A 19529-nucleotide genomic window follows, 5' to 3' on the forward strand; every position below is an offset into this window, starting at 1 on the left:
TTCCCACACAGAAATGTGCGAAAAAAGTGATTATTTCAGCTAAAATTGAGGTTTGCAGGGGATTCTGGGTAAGGAAACATTGGGGAATCCACGCAAGCCATACCTCCCTGGAAGCCCCCGGGTGTCTAGTTTTCAGAAATGTATGGGTTTGGTAGGATTCCCTACATGGCCACTGAGCACCGGGCCAAAAACCCAAGTGACCCCCTTGCAAAACCAGATTGTTTAAGACGTAATTAATTGTTTGTTTCTACAGCGTGAGAATTTTGGAACAATATTGCAATGAAAATGTGACAGACATTTTGAGTTTTGGAGGACATTGGCGATAAAATAACTTTTTGAATTCACAAGAGAGACATCACCATGAACTCCCATGGGTTTACGACAATATCTACAGTTGGTGGGTTATTCTTACATGGAAAGTACACCTTGGCAGAGAAACTAAAAAGACAAAGATGCCTGCACAACCATCTATTCCTCAAACACACACACATACTGGTTGGATTTGGCACGAGGGCGAGTCATGGTTCAGTATATTAAATTTTATTAACTAGAGATTTCACAAAAATGAAATGCACTGTCAATAATGAAATGCACAAAAAACCAAACCAATGACTCGCAGCTCGTGAGCTGTAAAGCCACGGCAAGGCACCAACCGCTTTACAGGCCATTCACACACCTTTCATACATGATACACACAAGACCATTCACACCACCAGGCACAAAAACAACACATTACAAAATTCACAAAAAGGGACAAGGTACACCCTGCTTCAGAAAGGCAAATATTACTTCACAGCCATCTAATCCTCAAACACACACACATACTGGTTGGATTTGGCACGAGAGTGAGTGATGTTTCAGTATATACAATTGTATTAGCAAGTGATTTCACAAAAATGAAATGCACTGTTAATAATTGAAAGGGCGAGAAACTGAACCATTGACTCACAGCTCGTGAGCTGTAAAGCCACGACAAGGCACCAACCTCTTTACAGGCCATTCATACACCTTTCATACGTGTGAGACATACAAAACCATTCACACCGCCAGCCGCGGGCCCATCACATAACAAAACTCACACCAGCACACAGCGCCATTCAAGGGCCCATCACTTTCACACGCCCACATTCCTGACACAGCAACTACACAAGCTGATGGATTGCATGGAGTGGCACTCAGCTAGCAGTGTGTGTAGTGACCAGCAGCAAGTCACTACTCACACACAGCCAGCCGAGCACCAGTCCACGCACACCGCTAGCCAAACACCAGTCCACGCACACCGCTAGCCAAGCGCCAGTCCAGGCACACCACCAGCCATTCGCCAGTCCAGGCACACCGCCAGCCAATCGCCAATCCACGCACACCGCCAGCCAAGCGCCAATCCACGCACACCGCCAGCCAAGGGCCAGTCCATGCACACCGCCAGTCCACGCACACCACCAGCCAAGTACCAGTCCACGCACACCACCAGCCAAGCACCATTCCACACACACCACCAGCCAAGTGCCAGTCCACACACACCAATAGCCAATCGCCAGCCTACACACACCGCCATCACATTTAGGATTTTTTTAGACAAAAATAAAAACACAAACAAATCGCAAATAGATACAAATCTACAAACACAAAATCAGAAACTAAATACATTGCACTAACGCCAACCTTGAAACAGAATCAAATTTTTCAAAGAATACAGACCAGACAGTTCACTTTACCACTCATGAATGCTCCCAATAATTCTTTTGCATGTGGTACGCTCTAAAACAAGCAGGGACACACAGCCCAGGTTTAGAAGGACAGTCGGGGCAGTACATACGAATCTCCTTCTGCGTACCTCTTCGCCAACAGACTCTACATCTCCTACTGGGAAAGTCTTTTGAGGGTGTGGGAGGAATGTGATCAGGAAAGTGGCGATCTCTCAATCTAGCAACATCCTCCACCACTCCAACTCTAGGAACGCTTGCCTGTTCCACTACAACAAGGCTGCCTATTACAGACTCCTGAAACTTAGCAAAAGTCATCTTTGACTCAGGGCAAGAATCCTGGAACACAACAAAAGCATTAAAGGTTGCCAAGTGCAAAAGATGGATAGCCAACTTCTTGTAGCAAATGTAAGCCTTATGAAGAGCAGCGTAAGGTTCCAACCTCTGATCTACTCTGTCAACACCACCCATGTGCCTATTATAGTCTAAAATGCACACAGGTTTGCGCGCTTCAGCGACCTGACCCCAAACAGTCACAGGTGCAGTGCTTTCATCATGGATGGTAGTCAACATGTAGACATCTCTCCTGTCTGAAAACTTCACAGCAAGAAGCTCCTCGCAACGCAATGCACTGCACTGTCTCCGCACAAGCTTTTGACAAACAAGTTCTTTTGGGAAACCTTTACGGTTAGAGCGGATTGTGCCACAAGCAGCAGTGTCCACTTTGGCCAATTCCCTGAACAACCGCACACCAGTGTAGAAGTTATCTACATATAAATGGTGGCCTTTGTTAAAAAATCCTCTACCAAGTTCCCAAACAATTTTCTCAGTCACTCCAAAGGTGGACGGACAACCAGGGGGGTTAATCCTGGATTCCTTACCGGTGTACACCCTGAAATTAGAGACATATCCAGTCCTACTGTCACACAGCATATACAGCTTAATTCCATAGCGTGCCCTCTTACTAGGAATGTATTGCCTAAAAACCAAGTGGCCCTTGAACAACACCAAAGACTCATCCACTGCAATTTCTTTCCCAGGAGCATGGATCTCAGAAAATCGATCAACAAAGTGATCAAGGACAGGCCGAATCTTAAAAAGACGGTCACACTCAGCGTGATCTCGTGGCACCGCTAAACCATTATCAACAAAATGCATCATCCGAAGCATAAGCAAATACCTGTCACGACTCATGACTGCCGGAAAAATACCAGTTGCCATCAAGGGACTAGTAGACCAATATGAAGACGTTGATGGCTTCCTTAGCAAGCCCATCAGAAAAGTTAAACCCAAGAACTTCATCTCTTCAAGATTTGTGGGAGTCCACCGGGTAGCTCTAGAGTGTGGCTTAAGACTGGCACTGTTGTCCCTCAAAAACTGTTCGGCATACAAATTAGTCTGCTCAACAATCTCTGCCAAAAACACATCGTCCATAAACAACTGACAAAAATGTATCGGCAAAAAGTTTTCAGTATTCACTCTACACCCTGGAACACCAGTAAAGTCTGGCAATGCCGGTTGCACCATGCCAGGGGCAACCCAGAGGTCATCACTTTCAAAGGGAAGCCTTGCAGCCCCAGCCTGCAGCCCAGATGCCTCTTGCCGCACTACACCAACGGGAAGCCTTGCAGCCACAGGCTGCAGCCCAGATGCCTCTTGCCGCACTACACCAACGGGAATCCTTGCAGCCCCAGGCTGCAGCCCAGATGCCTCTTGCCGCACTATCGGCACATCAGTCTCCTCCTCTAACACAGGCACTTCATCCGCACTAAGAGTATCTTCATCATCCGATGATTCCATATGGAGAGAAAACTCACTGCCAGAATCGTCCCCTGCCTCCTCTGCCTCAGATGCAGAGTCAGTCTCCGAACCATGGTCAGAGGAAGACTCAAAAAGCAAACCAACAACCTGCTGAGCAGTAATCCTGCGGCTAGCCATTATACTTACTAAGAAAGAAGACTGCACAAACAAGTCAACAACAACCAACAATGTGCAAAACAACTAAGTAAAGAAATGTGTACCTTTATCACAAAGATCTATATACTCAAAAACTATAGAATTCACTTACAAGAGACAGCTACACTCACCAGAACCTACTCTGCAGTGACACAGCAAAAACCAACGATATCGCACTAGAAAGAAGAAAAAAAAAAAAATTACTCACAACAAAATACACATCGAGCACAAATGCAAACAGTTTTTGACAATCAAAAACCAAACATACTGCTATTATTACACTATTTGCAAAAAACAATTCATGCAGAGAAATCAAACTCATTTACATTGTACAAAAAAACGTCTCTTACCAAACTACACAAACAGCAGAACCCCCAGTAACGAAACCGCAAACTGGAAAGAGCAAAAGCCTTCACCTAGAACAAAAAAGTTTTAAAAAAAAAGCATTACAATTGCAATTCACAAAAAATATAACAATAAACATTATAACATACTATGTTACTACCCAAATGGTCAATTGGGTTGTGTGCCAGGTGGGGCAGAAAACATTAGGAAAAAAAAAACAGGCTAATCTGTCCCTGGGGGGGAAGAATACATATTATAAAAAAAATTGCCCCCTGGAAGCGACCCTTGCCCAAGGGGTCACTTCCATTTTTATTAAAACTAATTCCCTGGTGTCTAGTGGGGGTTTCTGCCTCCCTGGGGGCAGAAAGGGCAAAAAAAGGGGCCGATCTGCCCCCGGGGGGGCAGAAATCCCAATACAAAAAAAATGGCCCCCGGAAGTGACCCTTGCCCAAGGGATCACTTCGATCATATTATTTAAATGTTCCCTGGTGTCTAGTGGGGGTTTCTGCCTCCCCTGGGGGCAGAAAGGGCAAAAAAGGGGCCGATCTGCCCCCGGGGAGGGCAGAATTCCAAATACAAAAAGCAATGGACCCCGGAAGTGACCCTTGCCCAAGGGGTCCCTTCCACCATATTTTTAAAATTTTCCCTGGGTCTAGTGGGCTTTTCTGCCCCCCCCCCCCCCCTAGGACCAGAAACGGCTAAAAAACAGCCCGATCTGCCCCCATGGGGGGCAGAAAAGTCTTAATTATAATTTGGCCCCCCAGGAAGCGACCTTTGCCCAAGGGGTTGCTTCCTATTCAAAGCACAAACAAATCCCTGGGTCTAGTGGCAGGGGCGGCTGGTGGATTTTGAAAGTGGTGGGGCGAAAAATTGTATTATAGTATAACGAGCGAGCGAGCAAGCCCAAACTGCAAAAGGAGGGTGCGGGGGGAAGAATTTTTTTTTTAAAAATGGATTCAAATGGTGGCTTTTACACCACATATTTACTGCAAATTGTTGCAAACATGGGGTCCAAATATAGCATTTTAAAGCACAAGTGAGAAGAAAACATTAGAAACATTAAAAGAAATTGCCCAATCCTCTAACTGATCTGCTTGCAAAATGACCCCCAAGCCAAGCACACACAACCAATGGAAACAGGCCCTCTGAATGTTTTCGACATGTAACCAATCTCTGCCTCTTTACTGTATTGGTTGATGAAGTCATCAAGGCTTACACCATTGGTAAAACCACCTGCAACCCTGAGAGACGGTTCCCAATCCTTGATGCTTGGCTAACCGGACACCTGCTAGGAACCTGAGCCTCCCCACCACCACGTATCCATGGTGGTACCCCATGCAGTGGAACTGTGATCCTACACTCCAGTCCTGGTGTGTAAAATCGTCAGTATAGAATGAAGCTTGTCTGACCACCTCAGTGCTTTTCTGGAGGTAAAACTGCAGAGGTGTGGTACCCTTAAAAAATAGCAGGTGCCGTGGCCTGTGACAGCTACAGCACCCACAGCAAAGCCTTAAGATGAGAAGGTATGTGTGGGCACTGCTAGAGCCCTTGACGGCCACGGTCCTATTGTCACAGGGCCAAAGAGGGAAGGTCAAACATGGCAATGCCTTAAAAAGTACCCAGTTCCAGCGACTATGGGACCTGCTGTGATGCGACTATCGTGACATCTGTTTCTGACTGCGCACCTCCTGCAGCACTCGTGAAATGCCCGTCAGCAAGAAACACCCAGCACAGCCTGGGAGACCCATTTCCTGTTCCCTGCTCCAGGCAGTCTGCCTGTGAAAGGCCGGTGTTCCTTCTAAATCAGTCATGCACGCTTTCATTCAAGCTGCTAAAGCTACAGCCATCGTCATTATCTTTACTAAGATCAGTGCTCACCATTTGCCTGTCAGCTCACAGGCTCGAGGGGGTGGAGGGGGAGAGAGGGGTGGTCTTCTCCAAGCTTCTATTTCTTTTTTTCCTAGTGTGCGATATGTGTAAGTGTTCGATGGGGAAGACCTTTATATAACAGGAACGCCATATACTAAGTGAGTGAAAATCCAAATAATGCTGCAGTCATTGATGATTCCTTTGTAGGGTGCAGCATATATAAGATGGGCTTAGCATTTTTTTCACTGTGTGGGAGTGGGATTTGTAATGGAAAGATCTGACTTCACAGTGCAACATTAGGTAAGGTCTGGGATAGTGGGACTGGGTGCCTGAAATTCCTCACTGTATATTACAGGGGCTGGGGATACGACTGCTTTCTTGAGGGAGAGATGTATCCAGACTAGTACCACAAGCTCTCAGTATCCACCACGCTGGGCATATCAGCACCAGTGGGTTGGCTTCACACACAAGGGCTAAGAGGGCTCAGCAGCTATTGCACTTTTATTTATATAGCCCTTCTCATGCCCCTTGTAGGCCTAAAGCTAAAGCGCTTTTTGGGTGGTACAACTGTATTATTACATAGCGCTTCTTATGCATGGTACAGTCATGCAGCGCTCTGATTTGTATTGGGTTTCTGGATGCCCTACAGATTGAATGGTTGGTACGGTGCTGTTCATAGGTTGGCTGGTTTGTGGAAGCATGGCCGCCTAATGTTGCTCCATGTAAGCATGGGATGTAGCACAGAGATGAGAATTCATGGTGCCGTGCACAGAGGCGCTTACTAGCAGACCAGTGTGGTCTGCTAGTGCTAGGATATGCTTTGGTGTAAGCCGCTGGTGAGTACACAGATACATAACATGCTGTAAAGCCTACACAGGCAGAAGGTGTGGTCCATTTTAAACTGCTTTATCGCGTGGCATGAGTAAATGACAACTCGATGTAAGAGAAGTTATTTTAGGTCCTTTTTTTGTAATTCCAGAAGTCTGTGGCCGAAACACCGAGTGCTATAGCGCTATATAGAAATGCCACGTGCAGACAGGCAAAGTCTTGAGTGCTGTACAGACGGTTCCTTCATTTCAGGATCAATAGTATAAGTGGCAAACTAATATTTTAAAAAAACACATCTGCCCTAGTCGTTCAGGAAAACATGCACTAATTAATGTTTTGGGAGATAAAGAATGACAACTGCACATTAAAGATGCTTTTGATGACTGTAGTTGGGTTGACTTCATGGGCAGATGAGGAGAGATTCTCACGTTGCAAAATGCCATTAGAGTTGAATGTGCCACAATGTTAATTTGCGATTGGTGTTATGGTTTTCTAAGTAAGATAGCAATAGTGCATACAATAGTGTAGATATATACTGGGAATTATTAAGGGCCAATTCTCCCAGTATTTCCTCATTTTGCTCTTGCCTTTCACCCAGAGGACATTCAGCAGACAGATTCTCTGGGTGAACGAAGCAAACAGATCCGCAGCCAACATCTCTGGATGAAAGCAGGTTAACTATGTTTCTATAAATCTCATAATTCTGATGGGGTCAGAAACTAGTGTACCAGCTTCATTGATATTAAGATGCCTTACAATGAGGGCCTAAGCGAAGAGTACCACGTGATTGAGATCAGACTCTTAGACATTAGTACGTTTTTGGGAGAAGAATGAGATGGAGAGTGTGGAATGAGTTATATATTGTGTAATAGAGGTATGGAAGATTGTAGGAGTATCACATAATGAAATTGGAGTAATGCATCGTGGGAGTAGGACTCAGAAATAAAACTGTATATGCCAGGTGCCTCCTGGGCTGCACGGAATGAGGGGCATTTAAAAGCTGACGTGTACGGGTCTCTTTAGGAAGTGCGTGTGTGTGTGCATGTACGGGTGTTGTATGTGTGCGAGAGAGTGGGCTGCTATCTGCATTAGAGAGAGAGCATGTGTCCATGTAGGAATGCCTGTTTGTTGCCCGAGGAGGATTCACATTTCTTTTTAAAAATAATAATTCATTAGCACTTCGTTCGTGTTTCATATTTAAATAATTAGTTTGTGCCTTTGTTGTTGGGTTTGTTTACTTGGCACTGGCAGGAGGATGATGGGTCGCGCTGGCTATGGCGTTAGAGCTGCTTTCAACGCAGTACAAAAGGAAGGGAACTGTTCAAATAAATACACCGGTCGTCTTTTCCATGCTAAGTTTGAAGATGTGTTTTTTTGAGCCTGCATTCGAGTATATTGAACGAAAAAGGATTAAAGAAGTAGATAGATGAAGTCTAGTGGCTTCGTCCTAAGTGACTTAAATTTGAAATTCCATTTCGATGTGACCAAACAGCGTCACCCTGGGCGAATTTATTTTCTTTTTTACAGTTTTATATAGGCGAAATCGACCGCTTTACATGAGCACCTGTTATGTTACACAGTCATGCATTCGTTTTAATTTTGGTAGGCCCGGGGAGATCGTGATTTGCCCACAATCACAGGATGTTGAGACTCAAACCTGGTTCCCCAGCTCGATAGGCGTCACGTCAGCTATGGCTGTTGCGCCTCTCCCTGAATGTTGCAGGTGCCATATGTGATGTGTGTTTGCACAAGGCAGATTAGATTTCCAGCTAAAAGACCCCTAGAGGTATATTTTCTCTTTTACATGATTTTAAATAAATTCGGGCATAAGAAACGCAAATATGCAGACTAGACTACTGTTGGTGATAAAAGACTGGGGTCGTTGATACTCACAGGCACTGCTAAGCCACCAAGGGAGCGCCTACAGGAAAATGTTGTGTAATAGAGGCGAGCAACCAAAAATGTGACATAACGACAGGCAGATCAAAAGTACATGAGTCGCTTCTTCTGCCTACTGGCTGCCTCAATGAAAGTGCATGGTGCGGGACTAATTATTTAGAAGGAAGTACACCTCCCTGGCCTTTCACTGGCAGAGTCTGCCTGTGAAAGGCCCGGCCGGTGTTATTTCTAAATTGTTCACGACTCACGCACGCTTTAATTCAAGCTTCTGAAGCAAGCTGCAGTCATCAATCATTATTAGTGGGTCAGGTCACTCGGCTGTACTTACTTAGTCAGTGGCTCGCCTCTACCTCCAGGAATCCTACGACGAGCTCATGTTCTCTCCGCCGGGCTCTGAGTGGCAATGACGCAGATCCCAAACAAACTGGAATATTCTGGGTAGACCCCTCCCCCAGACCCCAACACACCAATCACTTCCTAAAAAACAACTGTTACTGGGCCTCTCTCCAGGAAGAGGTAGAGGCCACCGCCACACCCCCACTACTTTGCCGAAGCTGAACTGGCCTGCCCCAAGCCATTGGAATTAATGAGGAGCTTCTGACTCCTCCATGGGCTCTACGAAATTCGCCCAAATTAAAAGTTGTATTCCGGCAGTGATACACAGATCCTGCCCACCTGTGTGTCGTCACTGCTCTGCTTTCTGGCTCCAGGCCGAAGAAATCTTCACCCAGCCAAAAGCATGCACAGCAGAGGCAGAGCCAAGAGCCATCACCCCCCACCCCCTAAAGGAAAAACCCAGATTTACCCATGTTTGTTCACCGAGCAGCCGGCACAATTTATTGCTAGCTGCTCGGTGTTCCAGCTTGCATTTTTTTTATCCCCCAAGGGTGGCAGGGCGGCGCCCATCTTGCCCATTAACACCAGCCGCCCCTGTCTAGTGGGCTTTTCTGCCCCCCCCTAGGACCAGAAATGGCTAAAAAACAGCCCGATCTGCCCCCATGGGGGGCAGAAAAGTCTTAATTATTATTTGGCCCTCCAGGAAGCGACCCTTGCCCAAGGGGACGCTTCCTTTGCAAAAGAAAACATCCCTGGTGTCTAGTGGGGCATCCCTGCTCCACGATCGCGACGCTGTGCGCGATCGTGAAGCAGGAATGCCCAGCATTGAGACATCAGGGGAGAGGAAATACTCTTTCCTCTCCCCCAATGCCTCAAGGCATCCTAAATTGCCCCCCCACCCCAACGGAGGCAAAACACGTACCTCCTTCGCTGGACGCGCTGGAAAGAAATGATTTCCAGCGCGTCCAGCACTTCCTGATGACGTCGGCACGCGCTGTGCGCGCTGACGTCATGGGGAAGCGTGGGGGGGCTCGGGGGTGGCAGCGGAAACTCTTCCGCTGCCATCCCCCTCTGTGGGGGGAAGATCGATGCCCCAGGGGGGGAGCGCCAGCGCTTCCCCCAGGGGCTGTGCTCATGACGGAGCGGTTCCGTTCCGTCATAAGCACAGCCCAACCGATGCTCATGACAGAACCGCTCCGTCATGAGCATCGAAGGGGTTAATCAATAAACCCTCATTAGACAAACAACACAGCGGGAGAATACAAAAGACAATTCATCATGTCATCAGAGAAATACCAGTCTGTACCAGATCATTTGTTGAATTGGAGTATTTTGTATTTGATTCTCATAAATTAACAAATGTCCCAAAGATCTGGGGTATCAATCTTGTAAAGCATCGACGTGTTTCGGTGGGTTCTAGAATTTGACTAGCACCTTCTTCAGGAAAAGCGATAACTTCCAGCCACGATTTGTTCTCTTTATTCTTCACATGTACAAGAACTCCTGGCAGACCTCATAGAAGTTTGACTCATCCAAAGATGGAGAAGAGAGATCATATATGTATATATCTATATATATGGACCCCTTCGACTCGCTCCACAACAACCTGTATGCAGATCACGGTCGAAAACTGTCACACAGATAGTGTGTAGAAGGGTACAGCACCTTCCAACTTGTTAAAATCTCAACTCCACCGGACCAATTCTAGATGGAGGATGCTTCTCTACCGAAGTTTTCAAAATGTGTTGCTATATTCTTAAAATACGTAGATATACTCTGGCCACTGTTGTCTAATTTCAGCAGCAATTCAACTGGGTAATGGCTACCTCCGTATTATGGCCATACAGATATATACATATATGTGTTTTTACGAAAAGGATATAAATTAAATTGCTAAAATAATTTTGGCCAACACTGTGCACAGATTTTTAAATGTATGTTTTTGTGACATTGTCTTTCCAAATGTCTGTACGTATGGGAAGTCGAATTAATGAGTTCTGCCAAAGGGGGTTTTATTTTCTTGACCTTGTTGTAAATGAAGATGCCAAGGCACTCCAAGCAGGTAAGTAACGTCGTCTTTATTAAGTGAGCCAGCAGCGTAACAGAAACTTCACAGCCGACCAAAGAATAACTGACCAGTCAAGAACGTTCACTTGAGAGACAACTCTGGACCAAGTTTAAAAAAAAAAAATGTACGTTTTATATAGCGCGAACTAGACCCGAGACATTGGGTATCAGAGCGCTTTACATGAGCTTACATTCATTTTTGCTAGACACGGGGAGATTAAGTGATTTGCCCAGAATCACAGGATGTTGAGCATCTTTGCCGAGACTCGATCCTGGTCTCCCAGGTCCGAGTACAACAGTTGTCTGCTTGGCCAGTCCACCAGTAAGCAGTGGTTTACTGTTTAAAGTTCTGTTTATAAAAAAAAATCTTAACTGAACATTCAAACAATATTTGTGAAAGATATCCTCTCTCTGAAACCGTCAGCTCTATTCTGGCAGTCTTTAAATTGCTCCTTCACCTTCCTGTCACAAAAGGAGAAATCTGGAAATGGAGAGTTAGAGGAAAAAGTGTGATAACAAAGCGGAATAATTAAACACATTTGTGCTGTATTCCCCCCAAACTTCCACTCCAGTTGTGGGTGTTATAAACACACGTTTCATCACCATATTTAGGTCTCTTGACGTAAGCAGCGCATGCGCTGCTCTCGTCTTACGAGGCTTCTTGAAATCGATACGGTTCCAGAAGCCTCGTCCCAGCTCTGCCTTCAGCTTTCATTCGTGCGCGTCGTTTGGCGTCACGAATTATGCCAAAGGCAGTGCAATGATTGCACTGAAGGCATGCCAATCATTCCTTGTTGCCACCCTGTCTCCTTTTGGCCATGCCCACCGGGATTTGATCTTTTACCGGCGGCATGATACTCTCTCCTCCATTAGTCCCCATGCACTTTTTCTTCTCAGTCAGCTTTGGTAAAGTCAGCTGCATGTTTATTTTCGCATCCCGCTTTCACTTAAAGGTACCGCGCTTGTTGTCCTGGTAGGAGCCCATTTAATTAGCGCATGACGGTTTGGATTTTAGCTTATTGCACATATTGTTTTCCAGCTGCACTGGAGATTGCCAAGTTTCTTCTGTGCTTTGGTAAAGTCAGCCGCGTGTTTATTTTCGCATCCCGCTTTCACTTAAAGTGAAAGCGGGATGCGAAAGTAAACACGCGGTTGACTTTACAGGTACCGCGCTTGTTGTCCTGGTGGGAGCCCATTTAATTAGCGCCAGACAGTATTGGATTTTAGCTTATCGTGCATTTTGTTTTCCAGCTGCACTGGAGATTGCCAAGTTTCTTCTGTAAATCAGCAGTAAATTGCAGCATTTACACAGGACTAAGGCAAAGTACTCCTTCTGTTTGGGCCTGGGCTGTCACAGGACCCTGGGAGAGGGGATTCATGGCGTAATGTTAAACATTAGTCCCCTTTGTATGTGGGGGCTTGTGTATGTGTGGGGGAGGGGGAATCACGCATGGGGAAAAAAACAATGCCACGCACAGAAACCTCTTCGACCGGACGTTGACTCCGGTAGCATTGAAGCTAGTGGGACCTCGCGCGCACTGCTCCTTTAATTATCGCTCCCACAGCACCGAATGCTTATTTAAACAGCGTCATAGGGCTGCAAGCAGAAAAAGTGTTTTTCTTCACTTCGCACCAACACAGTCCATCATTACCTACAGTGGCCAAATAAGCCTTCGATATGTGCAACTGTAATAATGCGCTCTGCCCCTTTAAGTGCGGGTATAGGTAGTCGGCATTTATTGTGACAGTTGCTGGACGTTAGGAGGAACACTCTGGGGGAGTAAGAGAGGGTCGCTACATATGGATACAGAAACAGATTGCTAAAACTGCGTCAATGCCGGTTACTCCGCTGGGCCTCTGTAGTTGAATCACCAGTTTACTTCATCAATGTTAAAGGGCTGCGTTTTTCCAATCCTTACCCAACCTGCTTACGAGCTGTCACTATTGCCCGGAAATTGAATCGGCAATACCGTAAATAGTGTAAAAACACAACATGGCTACTTGTGCATTTATTTGTTGGTGGGTGTCATCAACGTCACAACGCACCTCATCTTCTTTTATCCTCGTTTTATTGGTCATCAACGTCTCAACCCACCTTAGCTTCTTCTGGCCTCTCTTTAAACCAATCATGCTGGAAAGAGTCGGAGAAGTACTAGTGCTTGTTCGGGAAAGGGGGCTGGGGGTGATTGCTGGTTTACAATTTCCCCTTCTTTATGAAAGTCAGCAGTGGTATGAAAGCTGGCACAGTGTTTCAGGATTACTTTTGAGAAAGTCACCTGATTTGTTTTATCTGCTATTCTGCGCACTGGTCCCAGAAAAGTAAACAGTAGTAAAAAAAATTCCACCTGATAGGTATCCTTTGGTGTATAGCAATGAGGTGTAATTGGAGACATTTTCGCCATAAACAGCTTTGTGAATCCGGACCTATGTGTTTACCATGGGTCTACGGAAAGGCTCTAGCATATTTATTTGCACTTTTACCTTTTTGACAGGTTGTAGCTTGCCCTTCTGCACTTTTTTTAAACTTAATTCTGCTCGAGCACTTTCCAAGTGATTTGCAGTTATCCTTGCCACTTTGCAAAGATATTACTTTACATTTTCGAAATTTAGCCTACTGAAACAAAAACAAACCTAGCTAGAACACGCACCGCATACTAATGTGAATTCCTGTTTTGGCATAGGTTTTTAATTCATATGCAACATGTCTCAAAGCAGAGCAAGGGGCCTGTGATTTGCTGCCTTGGTAGGTCCCAGGTGGAGCCAGAGGTCACTGGAATAGTTGGCGCGTGACAGGCTTACACCGCAGCACCTCTCGAAGGCCATCTGTTGTGTTGTGGGACCACACGGGCTTCAGGGACCTTCCTTCTGAATGCAGTGTCCAGGTGATAACAGGGACCCCCAGAATGGAGCCGTCAGACACCAATAACTCATGCTTCTGAAATAATTGGCAAAGTGCAGAGCACAAAGGAATGGACTGCATAAATTGTGCTGGGGTGGGAGCATACATTATTTATCTGCTCTAAATTGTGCAGATGTGATGTTGTCCCCCTCCGGCCCTTTTTTGTGCTGTTTTAGGATTGGGTGCAGCCTGGTAGTGCTCATAATGTTTTGAAAAAGTGTCTGAATAAGGCTAAACTATGTTTTTTTTACATATGAATCTTACAAGGACTCACACTTCCGCATACAATTCAAAATTATTAAAATACAAATATGTTGCATTTAAGTACATAAATTATGGTCATTAGTGCTATTTGTTATCTGCATCAACTTCTGCTATGGTTGTGTTATAGCGGTGGGGCGTCATCTGTGCTACTTTGTATTCACAGAATTTGGCCAGGTAATATTTTACATCGGTAGTTGTCTTTGGTCAAACTCTCAGTTTTTATGTTTATAGTTCGTCAAAAAAGTCCCAGATCAGTTTACAATTAGTTTTAGATGTGCTGTAGTGACTGCAGTTTAGAATTAAAGAGTGAAAAGTACAGGACAAGATTCATTTATAAATCATGAAGATTTATTTAAAATATAGAAATCATTACAGCAAGCGAAAAGGCAAATGGTTAGTCAGTTCAATTCATCCTCAGTCAATAGTAAAATAATTATAAAATCAAAAAGACTGCCTCTAAAAACGCTCTGAAATTATTATAAGTATAAATCACTATAAAGATTGTCATGAAGCCTGCCTTCAATTAATATGGTAAGCATTCTCCTACAATATTAGTACGGAGAAAATACACAGATTAACGTGGAGTCTGCTCTCTAAGTACAGCCAAGAAGGTCTTGGTTACATCTCAAATACAGTGCATTATATATCTTTGCAAACAGAAGAAGCATAATGTCAACGTGCTGTGATACACAATTCCAATGGTATAACAGAAAACACATCATATAAATAAGGACGTTTGCTCAATTACTAATTAAAACTCCTGTATTATGTATGGAAGGGAAAAGAAAGGCACATTTAAAATGATGTGCACAAACTCAGGTATGCAAGAGGAAATGGCTTTGTAAAGATATATTCGAGCTGTTTGTTCTCCAGGAACATCACAATCACCAACAAGCATTGAAAATGCAATAGGTCTAGTCTTTTATTAAGTTAAAGCCATTTGCTTTGCTATACAATACCATTAGCAAAGCAAATGGCTTTAACTTAATCAAAGGCGAGACCTATTGCATTTTTAATGCTTGTTGAGATGGTGGGAATAGTTTAAAAATGAGGAAAAAGTGAAAAGCCTGAACGCACCTTTTCGTCATGTTTTCCCCATTTGTACCACCCAAGTATAAATGAGACTGCTGGTGTCCTGCCATCCACCAACATTGCCATATAAAAAACCCTTCCCTGCCCTTCTTTTGAAATAAAAAAAAAATACCTGGCCTCCTGCCACCTTTCCATACCACCCTCTGCATATACCATCCACTCCCACCCCTTCAAAGAAACTGTAATAAAAACATGTGGCTTCCTGCCACCCATACCCACCTCTCTCTGCATACCCCTCCCCAACTGAACAAAGAGAAAAAATAACCTGCCCTAACCTGCCCTTCTGTCACACACCTCCACCGCCCTCTGTACAGTCTCACTCCTTCCCAATCCAGAGTCGTGCTTGCCACTCTCACACTGAAAAGAAAGAGATGCCCCACACTGATAGCGGCGCTGTTGGAGCCCCTTGTCCGTGCGGCTTTATTACAGCCTCTCATCAGTGCGGCTCTGTTGGAGCCCCTTATCAGTGTGGCTTTATTAGAGCTCCTTATCAGTGCGGCTTAATTTCCTGTCTCACAAAGGAGAAGGCTCTCAGCTTAGGCACAGGCGCACTAGACGCATTCTCCTGACTCTGACATGTCTGCGAAGGCGGGAGACGATGAGGATACCACCAACCACCATTGCACCGCCGCGCTCGGGTCTCTGGAGACCTGGATGAGGCGGTGGAACAAAGGAGAAGCGATGCTTCCCCTGGAAGACATCACACAGTGGTTAACCACCTTGGTTAACCACTGTTGTGACATCACTGCAGTGAGTAACCAGATTTATATCCAGTTTCTATGGAAGACATAGACAACAATGCATTTAAAGTTCTTATCTGTATCCTCTCTGGAACTAGTTTCAAATCAGTGGATACATTTCGTGAGGCTTTATTGTGACCACTATGGCTATTCCCATTTGTTGTTATGAATTACCCTCATTGTGCCGCGGACCCGAATTTTACCAAGAAGGTAAAGGGGTAGGGCCAAGGGGGAAAATGCTTCATAGAAGTAGACAGAATAGAGAAGTGACTGAGGCAATGGAGGAGAGGGGACACGCGCCTGAGAGGAAGGGTACAGAGGTGAAGTGCCTTGGCTATGCCTCATGGGAGTGGGCAAGAGGGAGAAGTGCCTTATTGGTGGAAGCAACAAACAGAAGTGTCTTGGTCCGTGCCTCAGGAGAGGGGGTTAAAGGATGAATGCCTTGGATGAAGGAAGGGCACGATGAAGTGCTGTGGAGGCCGGTGAGAGGGGGTTGACAGCGTGCGGGCTCTGGGGTTCCTCCTGCAGGTAGAGTACGCTCCGGCTCTGCTGGCAGTTTATTTCTCCCGTGATTTATTTCACCTGAATTGAAAATTAACTTGGGGAAACTTTTTTTAACCTTTAACATGCAGGCGGAAGGTTGCCTACGCCTGCATAGTAACAAGGTACCTTCTGAAGTCACTAACAAAGCGATGTTTGTTTCTTTTGTAGATGGAGTTTTACTATTTGACCAAATACCACTGGTTGAAATTGATGGTCTGAAAATCATGCAAGCGAGAGCTATTCTGAACTACGTTGCAGCAAAATACAACCTCTACGGCAAGGACCTGAAGGAAAGAGCCTAGTATGCTAACTTAACCTTTCTACATGAAATACTGATGCTCAATTATTAATACCATTTGCCATCATATAAAATGTGTAGAGCTCAATAGTGAGAAGCATTGTGGTGTAAAGAGAGAACTCATAACGGCATCGAGTGGGACTAGCCCACAGCTAAAATAAAACACTGAATTTTGAGCAAAATAATCATAGTCCAAGTTAACATTCAAGTAAAGATGAATTCGAAACTGAGTGGTAGATTGCAATGAAGGAATTTCACATGTGATATACCACTGAGGACAGCGTCAGGGCGTTCCAAACGTTTATAGCATCACACGAGAACATACAGTTCCTCCCTCTCTGTGGCCTGGAAAGGCATACTATACCTGCAGATAACCAGGCCTAATGACTCAAAGTCTGTGGTTAGTTAGTTAGTTAAACGAATACCTCAGTCCATTCTCTACAGGCTTTTATAAACCAAAAGGGGTATTGTTTAGAAGCAGACATTTCGCACAGCTGCTTTCTCAAGGTGACTTGAGTCACTGTAAAGAATGCAATTACAAAGAAATACCACTGAAGGAACCCCAACAAATAGCATTTCAAGCAACATTACTTTGATCACAACAAAAAACTCTACAATGAATTCCTATACAATGAAATTGTTTCAACACTCTCATACAAACTTTATTTAATACTAAACATAACCGAATTCTTGGCCCACACTTTAAGGGTACCTCTCTACTGTACCTTCATTTTAACCCTCACTCTAACCCTAAACCTCACCCTAGCCCAAAATCTAAATCTGACTGTATCCCTGATGCTTATCAGCATGTAATAGTTTACCTTTATCAGTGTATGTTGCATTTTTAAATATTCTTAACCATCTATTTCAACAATGTTGGGTTTTTTCGATGCGGTAACCTTACAGGGGAATTTTTTGTTACAATATTTTTGTAATAATTTAATGGTTGACGTTTTCTCAGTTAAAGTGTCTCTGTGGTGACCTAATTCAACTGATGTATCTCCGTTATCTTAAGAGTAGACTATTTTTGCCCAGAATGAGCTCAAAGCTTAGCTGTAGGACGAGCAGCGAAGGGATGTGATTCTGATAGTACTTTAGGTTTATAGAAATCCATTTCACTGCCACCTGATCCTCAGGTAGGGGTTTCCTACAGATTGCATCCAGGCTCAGTATCACTAAAATGAGGAGGCAGCCAATCCCATTTGTTGACAGGTGTCTTAAGATCGAGTTACGGCTGCTAACATACGTAAGGCCTTATGTTGGTATGCACTGATTGATTAAGAGTGTACAAAAAGTGATGATAAAAATGCTTCAATTGATCTTAACAACTGCAAATTACTCTGGGCTGCAATCTAGTCAATTGTCTGTGCCATTTCAGACCAGGACCAACACAATGGGAATCACTCTTGGCCTACTGTAAAAAAGGACTGTCCAGCCAGAGCTGCTAGGCCAGTTCCCCTCTGAGGGGAGCACATGCAACCCCAGACTGGGGTCTGGGTTTCATCGGAGAGGGACATCTTGGGACCTTGAGATCCCCTTGAGGACAAACCTATCCTACTTAGGAAGACTCAGCACTGATTGATGACAAAGGGTTGGGAGGTTGGGCAGGTGGAGAAGGCTTTAGTTTGCATGTAAGAATTGCACTAAGAATTGCTTACCTGTGACAGGTAGACAGGGAATGCGAGGCTCTCAGAGTTGTAGATTTAGCACCATTGGCAAGGATAGATATGTTCATTCCTGTCACTCATACACCCAGATGTTAGAACCATATACACAACATGTCTTTGTAGCTCTGGGGTATCCAACCAGATTTCTTCGCTTATTCGCTAAACTGTTGTGGTATCCTACGTTCTTGGGTGGAATCTGGAGCACGGAATGTGTGCGCCAGATTCCACATAAGGACGGTTGCCCAGGCTTGATGAAGCAGCTGATTTATCTGTCTCTCCTTGATAATAAACTTACCATGCTATACGTCCGGATCCTGTCATCTGTACATGAGGACGTTACACTGGCGACGAGTAGAAGACGAACCTATAATTTCTACAAGCCTGGAGCCCTGTGTAGTGCAGATTGTGAGTTCGTTGACTTCCTGTGAGAGATTTTCAATACTGGAACCAGTCTGTATATTCACCGTGGTGTACATTTAGGCGACTATGGAAATCCCGTCCTTCGGAGATGGTGTGGTGAGATTTCAGATATTACAAAGATTTTTGCCACTTCAGCCGCTGTTACTCGCGCTGTCTCTGTGACTCGCGCTTTCCGGAATTGCGCGTGCTGCGTCTCTCGCTCAATGCGCTCGTTCTTGCATTGTTTAAAAGACTAGTGCGCAAACTCTAACACATGTGCAGTACGTCCGTATCTCTGGACTCCTTCATTGTGACGTACTCCCTGAAACGTAATATTGGCAATCACGAACGTCACAATCGGCGTTTCTGGATTGAAGCATTGAAGCCAAGCATTTGAAGGCACGTCAAGAAGGTGTTGCCTAGCATCGCCTGTGTAGCCTCAATTACAGTGGCTTTCAAGATCATTACACAGATCACAGCGCGCAACAAATAAAATTGAGTGTGTTTATGAATATTGCTGATAAACACTATTTTTATTATCAAAGTAATTCAAAGGTATCAATCAGCAACTTTAGAATTCAATGACACATACACTTACTTCTATGATTTATTATTCAGCTCAGC

The 19529-nt window shown here is 44.7% G+C and overlaps 1 protein-coding gene across 1 annotated transcript in view; it reads left to right on the top strand.

Annotated features, from left to right (window-relative positions):
* The window catches only part of LOC146817252 (glutathione S-transferase A4-like), a 300640-nt gene that overhangs the window by 119296 nt on the left and 161815 nt on the right, over positions 1 to 19529 (top strand). The window contains exon 4 of the mRNA XM_085610840.1: positions 16710 to 16842. Coding sequence (XP_085466966.1) covers positions 16710 to 16842 — 133 coding nt within the window. The remainder of the gene's footprint in view (positions 1 to 16709; positions 16843 to 19529) is intronic.

Source organism: Triturus cristatus, chromosome 6 (genome assembly GCF_964204655.1).
Source record: "Triturus cristatus chromosome 6, aTriCri1.1, whole genome shotgun sequence".
NCBI classification, from domain to species: Eukaryota; Metazoa; Chordata; class Amphibia; order Caudata; family Salamandridae; genus Triturus; species Triturus cristatus.